At 42.4% G+C, this 27,966-nt stretch overlaps 1 protein-coding gene across 3 annotated transcripts; it reads left to right on the top strand.

Moving 5' to 3' along the window:
* Positions 1–716: 716 nt before the first annotated feature.
* Positions 717–27,966, top strand: LOC139155705 (probable tubulin polyglutamylase TTLL9). Of its 3 annotated transcripts, XM_070730955.1 has the most exons (14): positions 717–761; positions 3,530–3,576; positions 5,251–5,343; positions 6,816–6,927; positions 9,432–9,617; positions 11,777–11,845; positions 13,692–13,782; positions 16,285–16,325; positions 18,318–18,405; positions 19,988–20,046; positions 20,907–21,103; positions 22,303–22,416; positions 23,171–23,292; positions 27,458–27,966. In XM_070730955.1, the coding sequence occupies exons 1-14, from the start codon at positions 747–749 to the stop codon at positions 27,526–27,528; spliced, it is 1,305 nt and encodes a 434-aa protein (XP_070587056.1). In that variant the 5' UTR covers positions 717–746; the 3' UTR covers positions 27,529–27,966. The 3 variants fall into 3 exon arrangements, with proteins under 3 accessions (XP_070587056.1, XP_070587057.1, XP_070587058.1); XM_070730956.1 differs by lacking the exon at positions 5,251–5,343; XM_070730957.1 differs by lacking the exon at positions 6,816–6,927 and having other exon boundaries at positions 720–761.

The raw sequence follows: 27,966 nt of genomic DNA on the forward strand, positions 1-27,966 counted from the left end.
TCCCAAGCCAGTGGAATGTGCCAAGCTGGCACCGCCTGTGGGAAGGAATTGAACCCTTGGGAGGGGGTCACCTGCCCGAAATAGAGTCTCCGGGATCAAGGCCACTCTGCCCCGGCTCCTTTGGGGAGGTTAATTGGAGGGGCAACAGGTTCCCGTTGCAGCCACACAAGGGCCCCTTTGGGAATCTGTTGGGGGATAGGAGGAGAGGCAGCGGGGAGCAGAGGGTCAGGAATCTGCTCTGGATTTAGAATCAGAAAAGAGCTGGCTAGATGACCTCTAAGGGCCCTTCCAACTCCTGTTATTCTGTAATTCTGTATAAAGTCTCCTGCCTGAACATAGGGCAGGACTAGATGATCTCCAAGGTCCCTTCCAACTCTTATTATTCTATAATTCCATACAGGGTCTCTTGCTTGAGCAGGGGGCTGGACTAGATGACCTCTAAGGTCCCTTCCAACTCCTGTTATTCTGTAAGGGTCTTCTGCTTGAGCGGGGGTGTGTGTCAGACTAGATGACCTCCGGGGCCTTCCAAAATACAGAACCCCCCCCCCCCCCCCCCCAAATCGCGACCGCCCCACTTTTAGCACGACGCCCCTCTGCAAAAGTGACGAAGCGGGCCGAGACCCTCCCAAAAAAACCTGGCAATGCAAAAAGGGGCGGGGCCGAGACTTTCCTCCGCCCCCAGAAAGCCCGCCCCCAGAAGCCGCGGTTGCCCGGGCGACGGGACGCGCCTCGGAGGAAGGACCAGCATGGCCAAGAACAAGGTGGGGCGGCGGCGGGGGGAGCGGGCGGGAATCCCCCACACACAGACATGGCGGGGAGGGGGCGTCGCCTTCTGCAGCCCTCTTCCAAAGCCCATCGTCCCCAGCCGTAGGAGCTGAGCGGGTCTTAAGGCTGGCTGGGGATGATGGGGGCTCCGGTCCTTCTTAAGTGGCCCTGCGCTCGTGGAGGATCATCACCCCAGAGTGGATAATGGGGCTTGGAATCCCCCCTTCGACCCTCAAGCCCAGAGGCCTCTGGCTGGGGATGCAGACAGGGATGCAAATGTTTGAACCTTGCAAGTTAGCACTGCAATATTTTTTGCAATAAATAAATTATTATTGTTATTGTTATTCTAATATCCAGAGCATTCATGATAACCACATAATTATAATTATTTGTTTGTTTGTTTACTTACTTATTTATTGTATTTATATGCTGCTCATTCCAAACGGACTCAGAGCAGCTAACAAAAGACATAAATACAACAATAGTAAAATGCAATCAAAATACAACAATAAAATATTTGCTTAGCCATACTGACAAACTTTCATTTTGTAGTTCTTTGTTTATTTGTTGTTGTTGTTGTTGTTATTATTATTATTATTCTATAATTTATATATTTATATAAATAATTTTTATTAAATTTTATACATTAAAAAAACCACAAACACAACATATCAACAGACATTAGCACAAATCCAAATCCAAATCTTCTTCAAGTAAGTCGACATCCAAAGTTTGCATTCCTATCCATATACTATATAATTATATATCTATACACATATTCTTACATCATAAGCATTTTCATTGTAAATTAGCTTTCCTTTTTATTATTATTATTATTCCTCTGCCGCCTATTTTCCTTGGTAAATTATTATTATTATTATTATTATTATTATTATTATTATTATTATTATCATCATCATCATCATCGTCATTGTTATATTATATTATATTATTATATTAATTATATTATATTATATTATATTATATTATATTATAATTGCAGTAAATATATGGCCAGCAAACCTTGAATTGTAGCTTATTCCGATCCAGGCTTATTCCGATCCAGGAATCGTAGCTTATTCCAATCCAGGCCATTGCACATGGCAGAGGGATGGACTGGATCTGGGTTTGTCAAACCTGGGTGCTTTAAGAGGAGTGGGCTTTAATTCCCAGAATTTCTCAGACAATCAATTAAAGCAGGGGTCCCCAAATTTGGCCACTTTAAGACGTGTGGACTCCATCTCCCAGAATTCCCCAGGCAGCCATCTTGGCCTTTTTAAGACTTGTGGACTTCAACTTAAGTCTTAAAATTGCCAAGTTTGAAGACCTCTGCTGCAAAGATAGTGCTCAACCTACGACCATAACTGAGCTCCAAATGTCTGTCGCTAAGTGAGACAGTGGTTAATTTTTGCCCCTTTTTCCAACTTCCTTGCCATTAAGCGAATCACTGCGGCTGCTGAGTTAGTAACCCAGTTGTTAAGTGAATCTGACCCACCTCATTGACTTTGCTTGTCGGAAGGTTGCAATTCAGGGATCACATGGCCTGGGACACTATGATCGTCATAACTATGAGTCCGTGGACCAAATGCCTGAATTTTGATCACATGATCACCGGGATGCTACAGTTGTTGCAAGTGTGAATACCGGTCCTAAGTCACATCTTTAAGGGTCCTTGTAACTTACAATGGCCACTAGAGTCTTCGGAGAAGGGAGGCAGAGAAATCCAATCAATCAATCAATCAATCAATAAATCAATAAACTGTTGTAAGTTGAGGACTGTCTGTGCCCCCACAAGCAGTTGGATTGCAGCAGGATAAAAATGTGGCAAAGAGATACTCATATCAATACAAATGGTCCTCAATTTAGGACCATAATTGAGCCCAAAAGTTTGGTCGCTAAGTGAGGCATTGGTGAATTTCCCCCCCTCCCCATTTTACAACCATTCTTGCCACTAAGCAAATCACTGCAGTTGGTAAGTTAATAACCCAGTAATTGCATTGCACAGGACAGAAATGGGGCAGAGACAAAAGTATCAATTGAGGTAGTCCTCTCTTTATGACCACAAATGTGAACTAAAATATCTGTCGCTAAGCAAGGCAGCTGTTAAGTGAGTTATGCCCAATTTTACAGACTTCTTTTTGCCCTGGTTACTAAGTGAATTTCTGAATTATAGGTTATAAGTATTTGTAAAATGTGTAACAGAAAAAAAGATCTTTAGTAAAAAACATTAAATCTTTTTTTAAAAATAATTTTTATTGAAATATATACATTAAGAAAAAAAATGTGTGAAAAGAAAACATAAACAGAACATTGAAAGAAACATTAACACATACACAAAAAAGAGATATTTATATTAAAATATTCTCATCCATTAAACACTGTCTCAAATGTTTTTCTTACAGCTGTTTCAGTCGGCAAAAGAAAAATTACTCTGCTTATTTAATTTATATACATATTTGTAGTACTTTTTACCACCTTACTTCTACCATTATTGCAATTTTTCAATTAATACAAATCATGCTTTATTATATACCTTTAAAAAGTTATTGTTTAAATAACGTTATTACTTTTGTGTCTAATTCATAATTATACTCTAAGTTTGTTTTTTCCTTAAAAATCTTAATTACAGAGGAACTCCTCAATAAGGAGAGTTTGTTCATCCCATCTTAAAAGATCTATTTTTATAAAATACTGTATATCATTCCAAAAAAGCATAAGGGTATTTTGAAACCGTTTTGAATATATACGTTTGATCTCGTTGCAGAATGCAAACCATAAAGGACCATACGGTTGCCAAAAGCTGAAAGAACGGTGAGTGGGTTTCTTTTCCATATGCAAAATTTTGAAAAAAGTTTTAGGCAGAGAAAAAAAACCCAGAGGTTACAACAAATACAGATTGGGCGAAACCTGACTCAAAAACAGTCACTGGAAGAGGGAACTTGGAATCCTATTGGACACGATCCTTTAAATCAGTGTTTCCCAACCTTGGCAACTTGAAGATATCTGGACTTCAACTCCCAGAGTTCCCCAGCCAGCATTTGCTGGCTGGGGAACTCTGGGAGTTGAAGTCCAAATATCTTCCAAGTTGCCAAGGTTGGGAAACACTGATTTAAATGTCAGCCAGCCATGTATAAACTGAAGCATAGAATCAAGATCACGTGGAATAATAAAGTACAGTGGTACCTCTACTTACAAACTAAATTCGTTCTGTGACCCGGTTCTTAAGGAGAAAGGTTTAAGAAGCAATTTTTCCCATAGGAATCAATGTAAAAGCAAATAATACGTGCAATTGGGGAAACAACAGGGAGGCTGGAGGCCCCGTTTCCTCCCAGGAGATTCCTAGAGAGGCCCCATGGAGGCTTCTCCACGCCTTTTCCCTCCCAGGAGATTCCTAGAGAGGCCTCACGGAGGCTTTTCCTCGCCTTTTTCGACCTTGTTTCCTCCCAGGAGATTCCTAGAGAGGCCCCACGGAGGCTTCTCACCGCCTTTTCCGGCCCTGTTTCCTCCCAGGAGATTCCTAAAGAGGCCCCTCGGAGGCTTCTCCCTGCCTTTTCCGGTTACAGTTTCGGAGGCTTGGGTTTGTAAGTGGAAAATGGTTCTTGAGAAGAGGTAAAAAAATCTTGAACATTCAATTTTTATCTAGAAAAGTTCGTAAGCAGAGGCGTTCTTAGGTAGAGGTACCACTGTATTACTACCACTTTATAAAACCCTAGTAGAATATTCTATTCTATTCTTTTCTATCCTACATTCTTTTCTATTCTATTTTCTTTAATTTTCTATTTTATTTTCTATTCTATTCTCTTTTGTCTATTCTATTCTATTCTATTCCTGCTTATCCATACTAACAAACTTTCATTGTGTAGTTGTTTATTTGTTTGTTTGTTCGTTCATTCATTCATTCATTCATTCATTAGATTTGGGACCTAGTAGGTCATCTAGTACAACTAATAAATAAGGGGTTTTTAGATTTTTTAATTATTAGATTTGTTATTGTATATTGTTTTTTACTATTGCCGTGAGCCGCCCTGAGTCTACGGAGAGGGGCGGCATACAAATCTAATAAATAATAATAATAAATAATAATAATTACCCCCCTGCTCAAGCAGGAATCCTACACCTCCCCATTCTCTTACACTTTCGAGTTTCTAACTTCTGTTTCTATTAAGCAACACATAAGCCTATCATACAGGCCTGTAACTTTGAATCATTGCTAAGCAGCCAGGCAAAAGTCAACGGATACCTGTACGTTATCCCAATTATGCTCCATGAGATCTAGCAACATGTCAAAGCTAGTCCCAAGCAGCCACAAAACCCACAAATTGTGCAATGTTTATCTTCCTTCATCCTCTTATGATTCGGGGCCTTATAAAAAAAAAGAGAAGAGCCAGTTGGGGCGCTTCCGATATGTAAAAGGTGCTTGCTATTTTGAAATAATATGTTTAATTTCAATTTAATTTCATTTAATGTTATTATTTTTTAAAACAGGGAACCCCGAGCTTCCATCCGATTCAAGTGTGCCCTCACCAACACCATCTTAGACGTCCTTCAGCAGCGACCGGGATGGGTGGAAGTGAAAGAGTGAGAGTATTATTATTATTATTATTATTATTATTATTATTGTTATTATTATTATATAATTAGACTCTCCGAGTCTTCGGAGAGGGGCGGCATACAAATCTAATAAATAATAATAATAAATATTATTACAGTAATATCATTATTATAAATATTATTATTATTATTATTATTATTATTATTATTATTATTATTATTTTCACAAAAAACAGTAATACATAGTAAATGAGATTTATATGCTGGATTTGCATAGCAATATCACAATAGTATTACTACTACTACTACTACTACTACTACTACTACTACTACTACTAATGATGGAGATTATAAAAGCTGGCAGGGCCCGGGAACATATTTCTCCCACCAAATCTGTCCTATGATGTTGACTGTAGAACTTTTAGAACCACACGCCTGGGGTGATGTGATGGCCTAGAGGTGGACCTCTCGCCTCACATGTGGGAGGCTGTGAGTTTGATCCTAGGTAGCGGCAGATATTTCTCTGGGCACACTGAGAGTATATTTTATATTTTATTTATTTGTTTGTTTGTTTTGTCCAATACACAATAATACACAATGAAGGTTATAGAGGATATACTCGAGTAGAATGTATTAAAGAAAGAAGAGAAGGAACAATATAGGCATAAAATATAACTATGAGAGAATAGCAGAAAAGATATAGGGATAGAAGAGAAGATATAGGAGAGATTATAGGACAGGGGACGGTATATGCTAAAGAAAACTCCGCATTAGCGACAGGAAGGGCAATAGGCCAGTAAAACACTCTGCTCCATTCAGTAATAATAATAATAATAATATAATAATAATAATAATACCGTAATAATAATTTATTAGATTTGTATGCCGCCCCTCTCCGAAGACTCGGGGCGGCTCACAACAATAACAAAAACAATATAATAGTAATACAAATCTAATATTAAAAAATATATATAAAACCCCAACAATTAAAGCCATACAACACATGCATACCAAACATAAAATATAAAAGCCTGGGGAAAAGGTGTCTCAGTTCCCCCATGCCTGGCAATATAGGTGGGTCTTGAGTAATTTGCGAAAGACAAGGAGGGTGGGGGCCATTCTAATCTCCGGGGGGAGTTGATTCCAGAGGGCCGGGGCCGCCACAGAGAAGGCTCTTCCCCTGGGGCCCGCCAGACGACATTGTTTTGTCGACGGGACCCGGAGAAGGCTGACTCTGTGGGACCTAATCGGCCGCTGGGATTCATGTGGTAGAAGGCTGTTCGGGAGGTATTCTGGTCCGATGCCATGTAGGGCTTTAAAGGTCATTACCAACACTTTGAATTGTGACCGGAAATCCAGACTCCACCCCTCAAGGGATTATGGGGCATTAAATGAAGATGATAACTTTGGGTGTCATGTGGGGGGGTCACGACCACCTTGAAAAAAGCTTAAAGACTTGTTGGCTGAACGCCGTTTCTCTGTTTGGCCTTTGTCCCCAGCGAGGGCGAGTGGGACTTTTACTGGTGCGACGTCCGATGGCTGCAGGAAAACTTCGACCACACCTACATGGACGAACACGTTCGCATCAGCCACTTCCGCAACCATTACGAGGTGGGCAAAACTGGGGAAGGTGGAAGGCAGGTTGGGAGGGCGGATGGGGGACAGGTGAGCAGTCGGTCCAGAAGAGAAGGTCTTAGGGGTCATGATTTCTGACAGTCTCAAAATGGGTGAACAGTGCAGTCAGACGGTAGGGAAAGCAAGTAGGATGCTTGGCTGCATAGCTAGAGGTATAACAAGCAGGAAGAGGGAGATTGTGATCCTCTTATATAGAGTGCTGGTGAGACCACATTTGGAATAATACTGTGTTCAGTTCTGGAGACCTCACCTACAAAAAGATATTGACAAAATTGAATGGGTCCAAAGACGGGCTACAAGAATGGTAGAAGGTCTTAAGCATAAAACGTATCAGGAAAGACTTCATGAACTCCATCTGTAGAGTCTGGAGGAAAAGGGGGGACATGATCGAAACATTTAAATATGTTAAAGGATTAAATAAGTTTAAGAGGGGAAGTGTTTTTAATAGGAAATTGAACACAAGAACAAGGGGACATAATCTGTGGTTAGTTGGGGGGAAAATCAGAAGCAATGTGGGAAAATATTATTTGACTGAAAGAGTAGTAGATGCTTGGAACAAACTTCCACAGTCACTGAATTTAAACATGCCTGGGATAAACATAGATCCATCCTAAGATAAAATATAGGGAATAGTGTAAGGGCAGACTAGATGGAACATGAGGTCTTTTTCTGCCGTCAGTCTTCTATGTTTCTATTTATTTATTATGGAAAAGGTGCAAAAAAGGGCAACAAGAATAATCCAGGAAATGGAGCCCCTCCCTTACGGAACCAGGTTGCAACGCCTTGGTCTCTTCAGCCTTGAAAGACGGCGTTGAAGGGGGGACTTGATCGAAGGGTATAAAATCATGCTTGGGATAGAAAAGGTGGATAGAGAAAAACTCTTTTCTCTGTCACACAATACTAGGACAAGGGGGCCCTCCCTAAAGCTCATAGGTGAGAAAGCGAGAACAAATCAAGAGAAATATTTCTTCACCCAGAGGGTTCTTGGTTGATGGAATTCCCTTCCAGAAGAGGTCGTGACAGCTGTCAGCCTGGATCGCTTCAAGACAGGATTAGACAAATTCAGGGATGCCAAGTGTATCATAGGTGGTTATTGAAACGAATGTCCAAGTGCCGCCTCTATGTTGGTTGAGGCAGGCAGGGTTCCCTTGGGTCCCATTTGTTGGGGGTCGAGGGAAAGGGAGGGTCTTGCCTTCTCTTTCTGCTCAAGACCCCCATGGACAATTGGGGGGCCACTGGGACACAGAATGCTGGACTCGATGGGCTTTGGCCCGATTCAGCAGGGCTCTTCTTAGGTTCTTATGTTCCCCTCCCATCCCATTCCATCATGAATGGGATGGGCGACTACTTCAGCTTCAACCACAACAACACAAGAGCACATAACAGATTTAAACTTAATATTAACCGCTCCAAACTTGACTGTAAAAAATATGAGTTCAGTAACTGAGTTGTCGAAGCATGGAACTCATTACCGGACTCCATAGTGTCATCCTCAAACCCCCAACACGTTACCCTTAGATTATCTATGGTTGACCTATCCAGATTCCTAAGAGGTCAGTAAGGAGCGAGTACAAGTGCACTAGAGTGCCTTCCGTCCCCTGTCCTATTACTCTCCTATATCTCCTATACCTTTCTTCTATTCCTACATCTCTTCTTCTATTCTTTCATTGATATGTTCTATTCCTATATCTTCTTTTCTATTGTTTCTATGAGTATCTACTCTATAACCTTCATCATGTATTTTACTATCTGTATATAGATATATACCCACTAAAACCCTCATTGTGTATTGGACAAAATAAATAAATAAAATAAATAAAGAAGGATCCTGTCTGGATCCCTTGAGCTCCCTTCTTCAGATATAGGACGATAACTTAGTCGGGGATCCCTTGTGCCCCTCTAGAATCTTGAAAGAGGAATCGACAGCACATAGGAATGACCAGTTGGGTCCCACAGAGTGGATCTTCTCCGGGTCCCCTCAACTAAACAATGTCGCTTGGCGGGACCCAGGGGAAGAGCCTTCTCTGTGGTGGCCTCCGCCCTCCAGAGATTAGAATTGCCCCCACCCTCCTTGCCTTTCGTAAGCTACTTAACACCCACCTCTGCCGTCAGGCATGGGGGAATTGAGACCCTCTTTCCCCCTAGGCCTTTACAATTCTATGCATGGTATGTATGTATGTTTGGTTTCTATATTAATGGGTTTTTAATCGTTTTTATTATTAGATTACTATTGTACACTGTTTTATTGTTGCTGTTAGCCGCCCCGAGTCTCCGGAGAGGGGCGGCATACAAATCCAAGTAATAAATAATAAATAAAATAAATAGATAGATAGATAGATAGATAGATAGATAGATAGATAGATAGATAGATAGATAGATAGATAGATAGAGCTTCCTCGGGTGGCCAATTCGGATCCAGGGGCCCGATCCGCAGCAGCCTTGGCTCAAGCCGCTCTCCTCCCCTTTCTCATCTCTGACAGCTGACTCGGAAGAACTACACCGTCAAAAACTTGAAGCGCCTCCGGAAACAGCTGGAGAGGGAATCTGGGAAGCTGGAGGCCATGAAGTGCGACTTCTTCCCCAAGACCTTTGAGATGCCCTCCGAGTATCACCTGTTTGTGGAGGAGTTTCGGAAGAATCCAGGCATCACCTGGATCATGAAACCGGTAAAGGGGGAGAGGGGGGGGAAGAAGTGGAAGAGGAGGAAGAATTGTGAAATAGTTGGTGCTCTCTAAGATTGGCTGTTTCCTTTTTTCTTTTCAATAATCTTTAAAATATTAAAAAATGACCAACAAACCTACTACAAGACAAACACACACAGAAAAATAAATACATGCAAATCTATGTCAAGAGGTTTGAATACAAAACATTTAACAAATCATCCTGTTTCCTACAGCCTATTTGTGGTGTCCTATAATTGTCCTAAATGCATATATATGTGTGTATTATTATTATTATTATTATTATTTATTAGATTTGTATGCTGCCCCTCTCCGTAGACTGGGGCGGCTGTATGTGTAATATGTTTTTGCTGAATTTGAAAATTAAGGGAGACATAGGTTAGGTCTATTTTGGCCTTGTTCCTGCCTCATCAGCTAGCCATACCCTCTCACTGGGATTTGAACTTGCAGCCTTTGCCTTGTAAGGCAGAGAATTAACCTCTAGGCTACAGTATCTAACCCCTTCAGCTTTGCACCAAGGAAGGGTTATATGTATGTATGTATGTTAATTTTAATTGAATCAACTTCCATGCCGCCCAATCCCATAGGACTCAGGGCGGCTTACGACAATAAAAACAATGCAATATACAATAATAAAAAGAAGTCAAATATTAACAGTACTTCTTAAAAACCCATTATAAACGCTAACTAAAATAACCTTCTATAAAACCCCTAAATCCAATCTAAAAAACAACATACATACCAGTCAAACATAGTATATCAGATATTAAGATACTTCTTTTACGGTCTAACATTCAATCTTTTAACTAAGTTTCATTCTTATTCTTCTTTATATTTAAGTTTATAATGTCTTTAATTGATTTTTATTTTTAATGATGGGAAAAACTAGTAGTAATAGTAGTGCAGACTTAGTAAAAGGTTTGACAGTGTTGAGGGAATTATTCATTTAGCAGAGTGAGGGCGTTCGGGAAAAAACTGTTCTCGTGTCTAGTTGTCTTGGTGTGCAGGGCTCTCTAGCAACGTTTTGAGGGTAGGAGTTGAAACAGTTTATGTCCAGGATGTGAGAGGTTTGTCAATATTTCCCCCGCCCTCTTTTTGACTCGTGCATCTACAGGTCCTCAATGGAAGGCAGGTTGGCAGCCATTGTTTTTTCTGCAGTTTTCACGCACACATACTGTACAGGTATATCCTCGAATACAGCTCATCTGTTTGGAACCCATATCGCATCGCAGACATTAACACCCTTGAAAATGTCCAAAGATACTTCACCAGAAGAGCCCTTCACTCCTCCACTCGAAACAGAAGACCCTACGAGACTGGACTTTCAATCCTGGGCCTAGAAAGTTTAGAACTAAGACGCCTTAAACAAAATATAAGTATTGCCCACAAGATCATATGCTGTCGGCGACTACTTCAGCTTCAACCACAACAACACAAGAGCACACAACAGATTTAAACTTAATATTAACCGCTCCAAACTTGACTGTAAAAAATATGACTTCAGTAACCGAGTTGTCGAAGCGTAGAACTCATTACTGGACTCCATAGTGTCATCCCCAAACCCCCAACACTTTACCCTTAGATTATCTACGGTTGACCTCTCCAGATTCCTTAGAGGTCAGTAAGGGGCGAGTACAAGTGCACTAGAGTGCCTTCCGTCCCCTGTCCTATTGCTCTCCTATATCTCCTATGCCTTTCTTCTATTCCTATATCTCTTCTTCTATTCTTTCATTGATATGTTCTATTCCTATATCTTCTTTTCTATTATTTCTTAGATATATTTTACTATGAGTATCTCCTCTATAACCTTCATCATGTATTTTACTATGTGTATATAGATATATACCCACTAAAACCCTCATTGTGTATTGGACAAAATAAATAAATAAATAAAATAAATAAACACGCAGAGCTCTTCTAAAATTATACACATTCAACCTCATTTACTGAGATAGGAAACACATACCCAGAGCCCAGAAGGGAAAAAAAAGAAGGAAAATCAAAATTTTGCTACCTGACTGTACCTGTAGGAGCCCATCAGTGCGTTCATAGCAACCCTGGAAGTAAAGGAAAACCACAGGATGGCTGGGAAGGTCCCGATCCCTCAAGAAAGCGAGTGACTCTCTTCTCTGTCTACCCACCAGGTTGCCCGATCGCAAGGCAGAGGCATTTTTCTCTTCCGGAAACTCAAGGATGTGATTGATTGGAGGAAGGTGAGCAGGGGTGGGCTACTGCCCGGACGGGGGGGGGGGGGGGGGGAGAGGCGGGGGGGGACACAGTGGGGTAGCGAAAATGGAGCCCCACCCCAGAGCACCAAATTTGCACTGAAAGATGTGGAGTAAACTCCTCAAAACCCACCTTTGTCGTCAGGCATGGGAGAACTGATATATCTCCCCCGGGCCTATACAATTTGTGTATGGTATGTTTGTATGTATGTCTGTTTAATAATGGGGTTTTTAAAAATATTTTAAATGGTAAATTATTAGATTTGTCATTAACTGTTTTTATTGTGTTGTGAGCCGCCCCGAGTCTACGGAGAGGGGCGGCATACAAATCTAATAAATAATAATAATAATAATAATAATAATAATAATAATAATAATAATAATAACAACAACAACAACAACAACAACAACAATAATAGTAGTAGTGGGGTAGTAAAAATTTTGGTAGCCCTTCACTGAAGGTGAGATACCAGCCTTTGGGTTTAGGTTGCTTGAAGTTTTATTTATTTATTTATTTATTTATTTATTTATTTATTTATTTATTTATTTATTGTTTCTATTTATTTATTTATTTATTTATTGTTTCTATTTATTTATTTATTTATTTATTTATTGTTTCTATTTATTTATTTATTGTTTCTATTTATTTATTTATTTATTTATTTATTTATTTATTTATTTATTTATTTATTTATTTATTTATTTATTTATTTATTTATTTATTTATTTATTTATTTATTTATTAGATTTGTATGCCACCCCTCTCCGAAGACTCGGGGCGGCTAACAACAATAAAAAAGACAATGTAAACAAATCTAATATTAAAAATAATCTTAAAAACCCCAATTTAAAGAACCAATCATACATATAAGCATACCATGTGTAAATTCTATAAGATGAGGTGGGTTTTAAGGAGCTTGCAAAGGCAAGGAGAGTGGGGGCAACTCTGATATCTGGGGGAAGTTGATTCCAGAGAGTCGGGGCCGCCACAGAGAAGGCTCTTCCCCTGGGTCCCGCCAGACGACATTATTTTGTCGACGGGACCCGGAGAAGGCCAACTCTGTGGGACCTAACTGGTCGCTGGGATTCGTGCGGCAGAAGGCGGTCCCGGAGATATTCTGGTCCGATGCCATGAAGGGCTTTATAGGTCATAACCAACACTTTGAATTGTGACCGGAAACTGATCGGCAACCAATGCAGACTGTGGAGTGTTGGAGTAACATAGGCATGTTTAGGAAAGCCCATGATAGCTCTCGCAGCTGCAGCCTCCGGTCTTCTTTCGGTCCTTAGACTCAGGGCTGGTCCACCAAGGAAGGTGGGGATGTGACCTCCCGAGGTTCTGTGAGGGAGCCACCCATGGGGATCTTCTCAGGTTCTCTGTGGACTCAAAGCTTCTAGTCTGGAAAAGATTGCTGTTCCTTCTCCCTTTTGGGTTGCATCTCAGGTGTTTCCACTCAGCCTTATCCAAGACCAAGGCTCTGGAGAATCTTGAAGTGGAGGATGTCCATGTGCCACCTCTATGTTGGTGGAGGCAGGCAGGGTTCCCTTGGGTCCCATTTGTTGGAGGTCAAGGGAAAGGGAGGGTCTTGCCTTCTCTTTCTGCTCAAGATATCCATGGACAATTGGGGGGCCACTGTGTGACACCGAACGCTGAATGTGATGGGCTTTGGCCCCACTCAGCATGGCTCTTCTCATGTTCTTATGTTCTTAAGAACCTCATCTTCTCCACCAGCCTTACCAGACCAACCGGAAGTCTCCTGAGAAGTAGGGGAGCAGGTTAGATGGGTCCATTGGCTTGGAGAGATCTCCATTGGACCCTCGGTTTCTTCCCCAGGATGCCGTCCGCAGCGACGATCAGAAAGATGACATTCCGGTGGAGAATTACGTCGCTCAGCGTTATATCGAGAACCCGTATTTAATAGGGGGTAAGTTGCCCATTCACACAACCCAGATTTTATTTTATTTTTTTATTTTATTTATTTTGTCAAACAATTATAGGGTGGTGATTTGTACAAATAAAACAGTAGATAAGTAATGATAAAAAGTAACTAAAGAAGACAATAGGACAGGGATGGTAGGCACAGTGGTGCGCTTATGCACACCCCTTACAGACCTCTTAGAAAGGGGCAAAGGTCAACTGTAGTCTAAGGTTAAAGGTTTTGGGGTTAGGAGTAGAAACCACAGAATCAGGTAGTGCATTCCAGGCGTTGATGACTCTGTGGCTGAAATCGTATTTTTTGCAGTCAGGTTTGGAGCGGTTGACATTTAGTTTGAATCGATTTCATGCTCATGTGTTGTTGCGGTTGAAGGTGAAGTAGTCATTATCAGGTAGGACATTTTGGTATATGATTTTATGAACTATAATTAAGTCGGAACGGAGACGACGGAGTTGTAAGTTGTCTAAACCAAGAATTTCAAGTCTGGCGGAGTCAGGTATTTTGTTGTGAGAAGAGGAGTGAAGGACTCTTCTTGTGAAATATTTCTGGACTCTCTCAATTGTGTTGATGTCAGATATGCAATATGGGTTCCATACAGGCGAGCTGTATTCTAGGATTGGTTTGACAAATGTTTTGTAAGCTCTTGTTAGCAGTTCAAAATTACCAGAGAAGAAGCTGCGAAGGATTAGGTGAACAACTCTTGAAGCCCTTTTGGAAATATTGTTGTAGTGGGCTCCAGGACTTAGGTAATTGGATATGAGTACTCCAAGGTCTTTGACAGATAACAGGTAGTCCTCGACTTACAACCACAGCTGAGCCCCATATTTCTGTCCCTAAGCAAGGCAGTTGAGAAACATAGAAACATAGAAGACTGACGGCAGAAAAAGACCTGACGGTCCATCTAGTCTGCCCTTATACTATTTCCTGTATTTTATCTTAGGATGGATATAGGTTTATTTTTATTTATTTATTTATTACTTAGATTTGTATGCCGCCCCTCTCCGAAGACTCGGGGCGGCTCACAACATGTAAAAACAAATCATAAGCAATCAGACAAATTTAAAATATTTAATATTTAAAAACCCCATATGCTAACAGACACACACACAGACATACCATGCATAAATTGAACGTGCCCAGGGGGAGATGTTTCAGTTCCCCCATGCCTGACGGCAAAGGTGGGTTTTAAGGAGTTTACGGAAGGCAGGAAGAGTAGGGGCAGTTCTAATCTCCGGGGGGAGTTGGTTCCAGAGGGCCGGTGCCACCACAGAGAAGGCTCTTCCCCTGGGGCCCGCCAACCGACATTGTTTAGTTGACGGGACCCGGAGAAGGCCCACTCTGTGGGACCTAATCGGTCGCTGGGATTCGGGCGGCAGGAGGCGGTCTCGGAGATATTCTGGTCCGATGCCATGAAGGGCTTTAAAGGTCATAACCAACACTTTGAATTGTGACCGGAAATTGATCGGCAGCCAATGCAGACTGCGGAGTGTTGGTGAAACATGGGCATACCTAGGTAAGCCCATGACTGCTCTCGCAGCTGCATTTTGCACGATCTGAAGTTTCCGAACACTTTTCAAAGGTAGCCCCATGTAGAGAGCATTACAGTAGTCGAACCTCGAGGTGATGAGGGCATGAGTGACTGTGAGCAATGAGTCCCGGTCCAGATAGGGCCGCAACTGGTGCACCAGGCGAACCTGGGCAAACGCCCCCCTCGCCACAGCTGAAAGGTGTTGTTCTAATGTAAGCTGTGGATCGAGGAGGACGCCCAAGTTGCGGACCCTCTCTGAGGGGGTCAATACTTCCCCCCCCAGGGTAATGGACGGACAGATGGAATTGTCCTTGGGAGGCAAAACCCACAGCCACTCCGTCTTATCCGGGTTGAGCTTGAGTCTGTTGACACCCATCCAGGCCCCAACAGCCTCCAGGCACCGGCACATCACTTCCCAGGGACACAATCTGAAGCTAGTTGGGGGAAAGATCAAAAGCAACATGAGAAAATATTATTTTACTGAAAGAGTAGTAGATCCTTGGAACAAACTTCCAGCAGACGTGGTTGGTAAATCCATAGTAACTGAATTTAAACATGCCTGGGATAAACATAGATCCATCCTAAGATAAAATACAGAAAATAGTATAAGGGCAGACTGGATGGACCATGAGGTCTTTTTCTGCCGTCAGCCTTCTAGGTTTCTATGTTACACATCTGACTCTCTAGCCCTTAAAGTAACATTATTTATTTATTTGTTGCATTTTTATTTAATGATGTGGGCAAAAGCTAATTGTTCTCAATTCTTCTCATTTTTTGTAGCCAATTATACCATTTGTGCCATATTTTGTAGAATACTGTATCTTCTCTGTCTTTAATTATCATTGTTAACCTTTTCATTTCAGCCAATTCTATTTAAATTTTTAAAAATTGATTTGAATATTTTTTTTAAAAAGCCCAATAAACGTTTGACATGAATTGATTTATTTCTGTGTGTTTCCCAGGTCGGAAATTTGACTTACGGGTCTACGTTTTAGTAATGTCGGTGAGTGAACCGTTCTTTTCCCTTCCCATTCTAGGGGGAAGGCTTTTTAACCAAATTCAAGGTGAAGGAGATTCTGGGAATACAGATAGTCCTCGACTTACCCAACATTTCCATTGTTAAGCGAAAAAATTGTCAAACAAGGTTTGCACCACATTACTCAGGGACCACCTTCTGCTGCACGAATCCCAGCGACCAGTTACGTCCCACAGAGTGGATCTTCTCTGGGTCCCATCGACTAAACAATGTCGCTTGGCGGGACCCAGGGGAAGAGCCTTCTCTGTGGCGGCTCCGACCCTCTGGAACCAGCTCCCCCCAGAGATTGGAATTGCCCTCACCCTCCTTGCCTTTCGTAAGCTGCTTAAAACCCACCTCTGCTGCCAGGCATGGGGGAATTGAGATACTCTTCCTACAATTTTATGCATGGTATATGTGTATGTATGTTTGGTTTTTATAATAATGGGTTTTTAACTGTTTTTAGTATTGGATTATTATTACATGCTGTTTTATTACTGTTGTTAGCCGCCCCGAGTCTGTGGAGAGGGGCGGCATATAAATCCAATCAATCAATCAATCAATACTGCCAGAATTCTATGCTGGCTGGAGAATCCTGGGAGTTGAAGTCCACAAGGCGTAAAGTTGCCAAGTTTGAAGATCCCTGGACTTAATCGTGCTAACTAGGGAATTCTGGGAATTGAAGTTCATACTTCCTCAACCAGGTTGGGTAGAAAATTCTGGGAGTTGAGCCCTTCATCCTAAAGCAGTCTAACTAGGGAATGATGGGGGTTGAAATCCATTCATCCTACAGAGATAATGGCAATTAAGAAAATGTTAGGTTGTGCAGAAATGAGTAGGCTTACTATTGAATTGCAGAATGATCAAAGAAAATAATACCATACTGTGTGGGAAGAACTTTATAAATGGCTTGAAAAGAAAAGGAATAAATAAACAAATAATTACTAGTAATTAACAAATGTAAATATCAATATAAATGGTAAATATTGGATAGTTAGGCAATAATGCATTGAAACTGACATACTGATGTTACAGAAATGTAAACAAATAGATACAGTAATACCTCATGATACGAACTTAATTGGTGCAAGGAGGAGGTTCGTAAGACGAAAGGTTCGTAAGACGAAACATTGTTTCCCATAGGAAACAATGTAAAGTCAATTAATCCGTGCAAACAAAAAACCCCCCGCAAAAAAACGGCTTTCGGCGACTGCTGGGAAGCCGCGCGGCTGTTTTAAAAGGTGACAGCCAGGCTGGGGGGCTTCCCGAACCGAACCCGGGGTTCAGAAAAATTTTGCCTCTTCTTACGAACTTTTTTCGAGTTACGAACCGGTGTTCGGGAGGCTTCTGGGAAGCCCCGCCGCCCGGCTGTCACCTTTTAAAACAGCCGCGCGGCTTCCCAGCAGTTTCCGAACGCCGGTTCGTAACTCGAAAAAAGTTCGTAAGAAGAGGCAAAATTTTTCTGAACCCCAGGTTCGTATCACGAGTTGTTCGTAAGACGAGGGGTTCGTATCTTGAGGTACCACTGTACTTGAATGTTTTGTTAATGTCTTTTTTGTGTTTATATACTGTTTTTAAAAAACCTAATAAAAATTATATTTTTAAAAAAAGAAATCTATTCATCCTCAACCACTCACCCTCTTAACATCCATCCATCCATCCATTCATTCATTTATTCATTTGTCCAATAAACAAATACATAGGAAGAAAAATAGACATGTAGTAATACAGTATATATAAGGGTAAAGTGAACTTAGAGGAGAGGATATATGAAAGAAAATATATAAGATAAGTGAGAGAAAGGAAAGACAATTGGACAGGGGACAAAAGGCACACCAGTGCACTTATGTACGCCCCTTACTTATCTCCCTAGCTAGGGGATTCTGGGAATTGAAGTCCACCTATCTTAAAGTGGCCCAGGTTAAAAAAAAACCTGGCTGGAGTTCTAATACAATCACCAACTGTTCTCTTTCCCCGCAGTATCTCCCCCTCAAAGCCTGGCTGTACCGAGACGGTTTTGCTCGCTTCTCCAACACGAGGTTCACCCTGAACACCCTGGATGACCAGTGTATCCTGTTTACCTGCTTCCAGAGAGACCTGGAGGGGCTATTGGAGAGGGGGAGGAAGGGACATTAGATGGGGTGGCCAGGGTCCTGCTCAAATTGAACGGGTCCAAAGACTGGCTACAAAAATGGTGGAAGGTCTTAAGCATAAAACGTATCAGGAAAGACTTCATGAACTCCATCTGTATAGTCTGGAGGACAGAAGGAAAAGGGGGGACATGATCGAAACATTTAAATATGTTAAAGGGTTAAATGAGGTTCAGGATGGAAGTGTTTTTAATAGGAAAGTGAACACAAGAACAAGGGGACACAATCTGAGGTTAGTTGGGAGAAAGATTAGAAGTAACGTGAGACAATATTATTTGACTGAAAGAGAGTAGTAGATGCTTGGAACAAACTTCCAGCAGACGTGGTTGGTCAATCCACAGGAACTGAACTGAAATATGGCTGGGAGAAACATATATCCATTCTAAGATCAAATACAGGAAATAGTATAAGGGCAGACTAGATGGACCAGGAGGTCTTTTTCTGCTGTCAATCTTCCATGTTTAAATGAATAAATAAATAAACAAGTAAATAAGTAAGTAGGTGTTGTGGTTGGCTCTGGCCCAGCTTCTGCCCCAGGGAATGTGGAGGTGGAGGCAGGGGAAACGTCAACATGTCCTAGGCCTGTTTTGTTGCCGGCAGAGTCAGGTAGTGCAGTTTCCTCGGATGAAGAAGGTGGGGGTGACTTGGAAGAGGGGGGCTTGGCACACAGCCCAGGAAGCCAATCACCATTATCTTCAGTCGATTCGGATGACGAAGTGTTAGACCCACGCAGGCGCAGACTTATGCATCGAAGAGACCAATTGAGGACATATTACAGGAGATAAGAGAGGCCACCTGTGTTTGGGTGGGCTCCAGTAATTAGAGCTGCTGCTATAAATAGCAGCGTGCTAGTTTGGCCATTGTGGAAGATTATCTGATCGCAGTTCTTCAGGATCGTGCCTAGCTGTGTCTGAACTTTGTGGATTTTTCACGCCTTTGACACCAAGGCAGAGTAAAGTGTGTGTATGTTTCACTTCATGGAAAGAAGGAGGGCTTTGATGTTTCTTCACAGCTACTAGCTAAGTACTTAAGGACTGATTAAGGGACTTGTACAGCCTACAAGGTTGTTTTGGGGAAGAGCGCTCCTTGCAATACAAAAAGGGTGCTTGGTTTCTTTTGAATTTTGTGATAAAGGACATTGTTTTGAACTTTCAAATGTGTGTGTGTCTGAAATTTGTACCGGTGAATTTTCAGGAGGTTTCTACCAGAGAGCCCAGCAGAACAGTAAGTAAGTGTTTAAGTAAGTAAGTAAGTAAGTAAGTAAGTAAGTAAGTAAGTAAGTAAGTAAGTAAGTAAGTAAGTAAGTAAGTAAGTAAGTAAGTATTTGGTAGGAAGGATTAAATAAGTCAACAATGGTGAAGCAGGCATCTGTGTTGCTGGAATCATTTATTTCAGGGCCATTGTAATTTTTGTCGGTCGCTGATTAAACGGTCGAAAATCGAGCACTTTCACCTATCTTTCTTCCCACCTGCACGATCCTTACATCCCCCTGGATACCAGACATCCATCTGACCAACGTAGCTGTGCAGAAGACGGCCCCCGACTACGATCCAGAGAAAGTACGCCTATATTTTTAATTTTTTAAAAAATTTATTAGAAAATCAATCGAATTACAGCTATTTTATTTATTTATTTATTTAGTCCAATACACAATACATATTGAAGAAAATAGACATGTAGTACTGTATTATATATAAAGAAAAGGATAGAAGAAAAGATATAAAAACAGAGGAGAAGATATATGAAAGAAAAGCTATATGAGATAAAGGAGAGACAATTGGAGAGGGGATGGAAGGTTTCGAAGGTTTAAGTGTTCCCTTTATTTTTTGAGTAGTGTATATTGCAAAACCCAATGAATTATGCACATAGTACTAACAGGGCAATGTTACAGCAGCAAAGACAGAGAATCAACTCAGGAGGGGTGGGGGTGTAAAATATATGACTGCAGTAACCGAGCTGTCGAAGTGTGGAACTCATTACCAGACTCCATAGTGTCATCCCCAAACCCCCAACACTTTACCCTTAGATTATCTATGCTTGACCTCTCCAGATTCCTTAGAGGTCAGTAAGGGGCGAGTACAAGTGCACTAGAGTGCCCTCCGTCCCCTGTCCTATTGCTCTCCTATATCTCCTATAACTTTCTTCCATTCGTATATCTCTTCTTCTATTCTTTCATTGATATGTTCTATTACTATACCTTCTTTTCTATTCTTTCTTAGATATATTTTACTATGAGTATCTCCTCTATAACCTTCATCATGTATTTTACTATTTGTATACCCACTAAAACCCTCATTGTGTATTGGACAAAATAAATACATAAATAAAACATGTTCTTCCCAGGAGTGGAAGTTGTCGGCTTCTGGCGAAGGCCCTCGTCCCCCCCTTGCAGAATCCACCTCTGGCTTTTTACCTGCAGGGCTGCAAATGGATGATCCAGCAGTTCCGCCTTTACCTGACGGCCAAGCACGGGGCCGAAGCGGTGGAGATGCTCTTCTCCGAGATGGACAACATCTTCATCAAGAGCCTCCAGAGCGTCCAGAAAGTCATCATCAGCGACAAGCATTGCTTTGAGCTCTACGGCTACGACATCCTCATCGACCAGAACCTCAAGCCGTAAGCAGGGCAGTGGGGTAGAGGGGGGTCTTCAGGAACTGCTCCCCTGACCTTTGACCTTTGAAGACACGGGGGAACTTCCAGCCAGCCACGTTTTTAATGAGAGGGGGTTTAATGTTAATTATGGTTTTATTGTGTATGTCTCCCAGACTCCATCTGGAGTTGGGCACCTTATAAATCTAATAAAATAAATAAAATAAAATAAATAAACTGACTTGTTTAGCAGCTGGAAATTCTCCTCCCAATTTGAGTTTATTTAGTTTATTTATTGGATTTATAGTGCAGTCAGGCGGTAAGGAAAGCAAGTAGAATGCTTGGCTGCATAGCTAGAGGTATAGCAAGCAGGAAGAGGGAGATTGTGATCCCGCTGTATAGAGCGCTGGTGAGACCACATTTGGAATAATACTGTGTCCAGTTCTGGAGACCTCACCTACAAAAAGATATAGACAAAATTGAACGGGTCCAAAGACGGGCTACAAGAATGATAGAAGGTCTTAAGCATCAAACTTATCAGGAAAGACTTCATGGACTCAATCTGTATAGTCTGGAGGACAGAAGGAAAAGGGGGGACATGATTGAAACATTTAAATATGTTAAAGGGTTAAATAGGTTTCAGGGGGGAAGTGTTTTGAATAGGAAAGTGAACACAAGAACAAGGGGTCACAATCTGAGGTTAGTTGGGGGAAAAGATCAGAAGCAATGGGAGAAAATATTATTTGACGGAAAGAGTAGTAGATGCTTGGAACAAACCTCCAGCAGACGTGGTTGGTAAATCCACAGTGACTGAATTGAAACCTGCCTGGGATAAACATATATCCATCCTAAGATGAAATACAGGAAATAGTATAAGGGCAGAGTAGATGGACCAGGAGGTCTTTTTCTGCCGTCAGTCTTCTAGGTTTCTAGGTTTCTAACATGGCTCTGTTAATAAGTTGAAACTTGGAAGAAAGCCAAGGATTGGACTCTGATTTATTTCCTGGAATTTAATTGAGAGTATTAAGGAGCTCACCGTGGCCTCCTCTTCCTTCCTGTCTCCACAAACCTCCATCCCTTCTACACGGATGATGTTCCGTAGTTGGGTTATGAAACGTCTGCAAGGAAAAAGGACCTACACTTCTTCCAAAGACTTGGACCAGAAGGACCGTCTGAGCTTAGCTTGCAATATATTCCCTGACCTTCTCTCTTGCTGTCCCGCGCAGGTGGCTGTTAGAAGTCAATGCCTCGCCCTCTCTGACTGCCAGCAGCCAGGAAGACCACGAGCTCAAGACACGGATCTTGGAAGACACGTTGAACATTGTGGACATGGAAGGCCGGTGAGTAGAGCACAAAGACCGTGGTGTGGGGGGTTGGGGGGGACATTTCATAGAAACATAGAAGTCTGACGGCAGAAAAAGACCTCATGGTCCATCTAGTCTGCCCTTATACTATTTTCTGTATTTATCTTAGGATGGATATATGTTTATCCCAGGCATGTTTAAATTCAGTTTCTGTGGATTTATCTACCACGTCTGCTGGAAGTTTGTTCCAAGGATCTACTACTCTTTCAGTAAAATAATATTTCCTCATGTTGCTTTTGATCTTTCCCCCAACTAACTTCAGATTGTGTCCCCTTGTTCTTGTGTTCACTTTCCTATTAAAAACACTTCCCTCCTGGACCTTATTTAACCCTTTAACATATTTAAATGTTTCGATCATGTCCCCCCTTTTCCTTCTGTCCTCCAGACTATACAGATGGAGTTCATTAAGTCTTTCCTGATACGTTTGATGCTTAAGACCTTCCACCATTCTTGTAGCCCGTCTTTGGACCCGTTCAATTTTGTCAATATCTTTTTGTAGGTGAGGTCTCCAGAACTGAACACAGTATTCCAAATGTGATCTCACCAGCGCTCTATATAGCGGGATCATAATCTCCCTCTTCCTGCTTGTTTATACCTCCTTGATTAGTTTCCACCCGTTGTTCCTTGTGTGGCCTTCAGGGGCTTGGGAGAATAATTTGAACCCCTCAAATATTGGAAGATGCTTTGGTGTCACCCCTCGGTCCTCCTTTCATTCTTTGTGTCCTTGTAGTTTGACAGGGAAGGAAAAACGTGTCGGGGGCTTTGATCTCATGTGGAACGACGGCCCCATCAGCCGAGAAGAGGCAAATCTGGACACGCCGATGAACGGCTTCGTGGCAAACACCCACCTAGGTACTTGCTCCCGGTGGCTCTTTGCGAGGGGGGCTGTGGTGGGATGCTTGGGTTTCGGAGGCTGGCACTACATAGCAGTGGGCTGGTTCAAGGACAGGTGGTCCTGGACTTAGCAACTGTTTAAAGTTGCAACGGCAATGGAGAAAAAATAACTCAGCGTTTTTCAGAATTACGAGTCAGGGGAATCAAAATTCATTATACAGTTGTACCTCTACCTACAAACATGCCTCTACTTATGAACTTTTCTAGATAAGAACCGGGTGTTCAAGATTATTTTGCATCTTCTCAAGAACCATTTTCCACTTACAAACCCGAGCCTCCAAAACTGTAACCGGAAAAGGCAGGGAGAAGCCTCCATGGGGCCTCTCTAGGAATCTCCTGGGAGGAAACAGGGCCATAAAAAGTGGGGAGAAGCCTCCGTGGGGCCTCTCTAGGAATCTCCGAGGAGGAAATAGGGCCAGAAAAGATGGGGAGAAGCCTCCGTGGGGCCTCTCTAGGAATCTCCTGGGAGAAAACAGCCGGAAAAGGCAGGGAGAAACCTCTGTGGGGCCTCTCTAGGAATCTCCTGGGAGGAAAATAAAGCCCTTCATTGCATTGGACCAGATTATCTCAGGGACCGCCTTCTGCTGCACGAATCCCAGCGACCGGTTAGGTCCCACAGAGTTGGCCTTCTCCGGGTCCCGTTGACTAAACAATGTCATTTGGCGGGACCCAGAAGAGCCTTCTCTGTGGCGGCCCCGACACTCTGGAACCAGCTCCCCCCAGATATCAGAGTTGCCCCCACCCTCCTTGCCTTTCGCAAGCTCCTTAAAACCCACCTCTGTCATCAGGCATGGGGGAATTGAGATATTCCCTTCCCCCTAGGCTTATAGAATTTATACATGGTGAGCTTGTATGTATGATTGGTTCTTTAAATTGGAGTTTTTAGATTATTTTTAATATTAGATTTGTTTACCTTGTCTTTTTTATTGTTGTTAGCCGCCCCAGTCTTGGGAGAGGGGCGGCATACAAATCTAATAAATACAAATACAAAATACAAATACATAGGAAACAGGGCCAGAAAAGGTGGGTAGAAGCCTCCGTGGGGCCTCTCTAGGAATCTCCTGGGAGGAAACAGAGCCAGAATAGGTGGGGAGAAGTCTCCCTGAGGGTGAAATTTGGGGCTCAGCTGTGTTCATTAAATCGAGGACTATTGGTCGTGGAAACTTGATTTTCTTAACAACTGCATGATTTGTTTTAACAACTGCAGAGATTTGCTTAATGACCAAGGTTAAAAAAAAAGGTTACAAGATCGGACACAACTGCCTTGCCCAGCCATGAAAATTCTGGTCCCGATCATGGTCATAAGTCAAGAATCCCCTGGCCCATATTTTAATTTAACCTTGTTGTGTCTCCAATAATGGAGGTTTTTAAGAGATTAGGCAACCAGTTGTCTGAAATGGTACAGGATCTCCTGCCTAAGCAGAGGGCTGGACTAGAGGACCTCCAAGGTCCCTTCCAACTATTATTACAGTATTTTGTAATTATGTATAAGGTCTGTTGCGTGAGCAGGGGGCTGGACTAGAGGACCTCCAAGGTCCCTTCCAACTCTTGTTATTCTGTAATTCTGAAAGGGTCTCCTGCTTGAGCAGGGGGTCAGACTACGACCATTTAAGGTCCCTTCCAGCTCCATTCTAAATTGAATTATTTATTTATTTATTTATTTATTGATTGATTGATTGATTGATTGATTGGATTTGTATGCCGCCCCTCTCCGGAGACTGGGGGCGACTAACAGCAATAATAAAACAATGTACAATAATAATCCAATAAATACTAAAAATGATTAAAAACCCATTAATATAAAAACCAAACATACATACAGACATACCATACATGAAATTGTAAAGGCCTAGGGGGAGAGAGCATCTCAATTCCCCCATGCCTGGCGGCAGAGGTGGGTTTTAAGGAGCTTACGAAAGGCAAGGAGGGTGGGGGCTATTCTGAAATTGTCTTGTTATTCTGTTGTGAGCCGCCCCGAGTCTGCGGAGAGGGGCGGCATACAAATCTAAATAAACTAAACTAAACTAAACTAATCTCTGGGGGGAGTTGGTTCCAGAGAGTCGGGGCCGCCACAGAGAGGGCTCTTACCCTGGGTCCCGCCAAACGACATTGTTTAGTTGATGGGACCCGGAGAAGGCCCACTCTGTGGGACCTAACTGGTCGATGGGATTTGTGCGGCAGAAGGTGGTCCCTGAGATAATCTGGTCCGGTGCCATGAAGGGCTTTATAATCTATAATAGAATAATCTATTATAGAATAATCTAATGAAGGATTAGGGGGCACGTGATATCAGTGTTCCAATATTCCAATAGTCTTCGGAGAGGGGCGGCATACAAGTCTAATAAATTATTATTATTATTATTATTATTATTATTATTATTATTATTATTATTATTATTTGAGGAGCTGCCACAAAGAAGAGGGGAGGGTCTCCAAAGCACCAGAAGGCAAGGCAAGAAGCAACCTAGAATTAAGGAGAAACTTCCTTACTGGGGAGAGCAATTAACCAGTGGGACTGCTTGCCACCAGAAGTTCAGACAAATGGTTATCCAACATATTTTTTTAAACTTTCATTGTTGGAGCATTCACAACCTCTGGAGGCAAGCAGTTCCACTGATCAACTGTTTGGTCAGGAATTTTCTGCTTAGTTCTTGCTTCTCTCCTTGATTAGTTTCCACTCATTGCTTCTTGTTTTCCCACCTGAGCAGTGTTCTGGTTTCTGGTAGAAGTTTAGTAATTATAAATAACTCTCATTAAATGCATCATTTCATGAATAAAGCAACTCCGCTTATTTCTCTGCTCTCCTGTATTTTCAACACATTCAAGACATCACTCGGTCCGTTCTCTCTCTCAGCCGCATTCCTCACATTCCTTTTCCTGCTTCACTTAGATAAGATTTATTTCCTAACTACATAGCTTTAAAAAAGACAGCAGCACTGACTAAATACAATACAAAATACTTTGGCTGACATTAGCGTGGCGAAAAGCCCCTCCATATTTATTTTCAGCAACGTTGAAACTCCACCCTTCTTCTCCACTAGCCCCCTGACGTGCCAAATACCTCACTACAATATTTAACCCATTCCTCTCCTTAATACAGTGGTACCTCGGTACTCGACCACAATTCATTCCAGAAGTGTGGTCGAGAACCGATTTGGTCGAGTACCGAATTTATTTATCCCATAGGAAATAATGGAAATGGATTTAATTGGTTCCCAGCCCCTGTTAACTCGCTGGGAACCAATTAAATCTATTTTCTTTATTTCCAATGGGATAAATAAATTCGGTACTCCAAGCTGCAGGAAGGGTGGGGGCTGCTGCAATCCCAGCAGCTTCAAGGGGGGGGGGCTCCTTTCTTCATTGCTTCCTCTTATTATCTGTAAGCAGCTACAAAAACTTTCTCCTTCCCGGTGGCTGCTTCCCTTCGAGGAGCAACAGCGCCGGGAACGTCACGTAATGAAGGGAAGCTGCTGGAGTGGCGGCAACTGCTGAGATGGCTCCGGCGGCTTCCCTTCATCACGTGACGTTCCCGGCGCTGTTGCTACTCGAAGGGAAGCCGCCGCCGGGCAGGAGAAAGTTTTTGCAGCTGCTTACAGGTAATAAGAGGAAGCACTGAGGAAAGGAGCCCCCCGAAGCTGCTGGGATTGCAGCAGCCCCCAGCGGTAACATTTCAGATAATGAACAAAATTTTCTCCGGCTGTTCGGTATCCGAATTTTTGTTCAGATACCGAATCAAATTTTTGCCGAAAACTTTGTTCGTTATCCAAAATGTACGAGAACCAAAGCGTTCGAGTACCAAGGTACCACTGTATCTTCTTCCAGACCTTTGCTCTCTACGTTTCTGAATCCTTCTGAATTTAGGATTAACCCAGCGAGCGTCTGATTCTCCCTCGCTAGACCCTGAACTCATAGCCCCATCCTGTGGCCGGCCTCCCACCTGTTCTACTACCTGTAACCCCGGGCCCCCCACTACTTCATAAACACTATCTGAATCTGAATCCTCAATATCTTCAACATCCTCCAACTGATCAAGAGTATGTACAACAAGCAGAGGGGTTGGATTGGATGACCTCCAAGGCCCCTTCCAACTCTGTGTTATTCTATTCTATCTGCTCCGCTGCAGGTTACAGCAACGACAGGAAGAAACAGCTGAAGCAACTTTTCAAGTCGTTCCAGGCTCAGCAAAAAATTTAACTTTGCCCAGCCAGAAGGTGGCTGGATTCTTTAAAACACACATTCACACAACCAGAAGCCAGAGAGGGGTGGGGGTTACACTCCCTGCTTTTACACAGCTTTTTTCTGCCACCACCTGGAAGCCGCTTTGATTTTGGAAGGGGGGGTCCCATCCTTCAAACCTCGAAGGGGTTTTGACTGGCAGGCTGACCCTGGGCACGGAATGGCTCTGAAGACAAGACGGACAGCAAAGTCATCTCCTTCCCGGATCTGAATGTGGGGGAAAAGCTGTAAGATGTTGGCTGCGCCCAGTGGCAGAATCGGCGCCCCGGTGGTGGCACCAAAGTTGGGCAGAAAAAGGAAATCTTAGCGCAAGAACGTTTCTGCCCGTCCGGGTTCCAATTCAAATCTTTCTGGAACGAGCGGCGATCCATAAAAGGAGGCCGTTGCACGACAAAA

The sequence above is a fragment of the Erythrolamprus reginae genome, unplaced genomic scaffold, assembly GCF_031021105.1.
Source record: "Erythrolamprus reginae isolate rEryReg1 unplaced genomic scaffold, rEryReg1.hap1 H_48, whole genome shotgun sequence".
Classification (NCBI taxonomy): domain Eukaryota; kingdom Metazoa; phylum Chordata; class Lepidosauria; order Squamata; family Dipsadidae; genus Erythrolamprus; species Erythrolamprus reginae.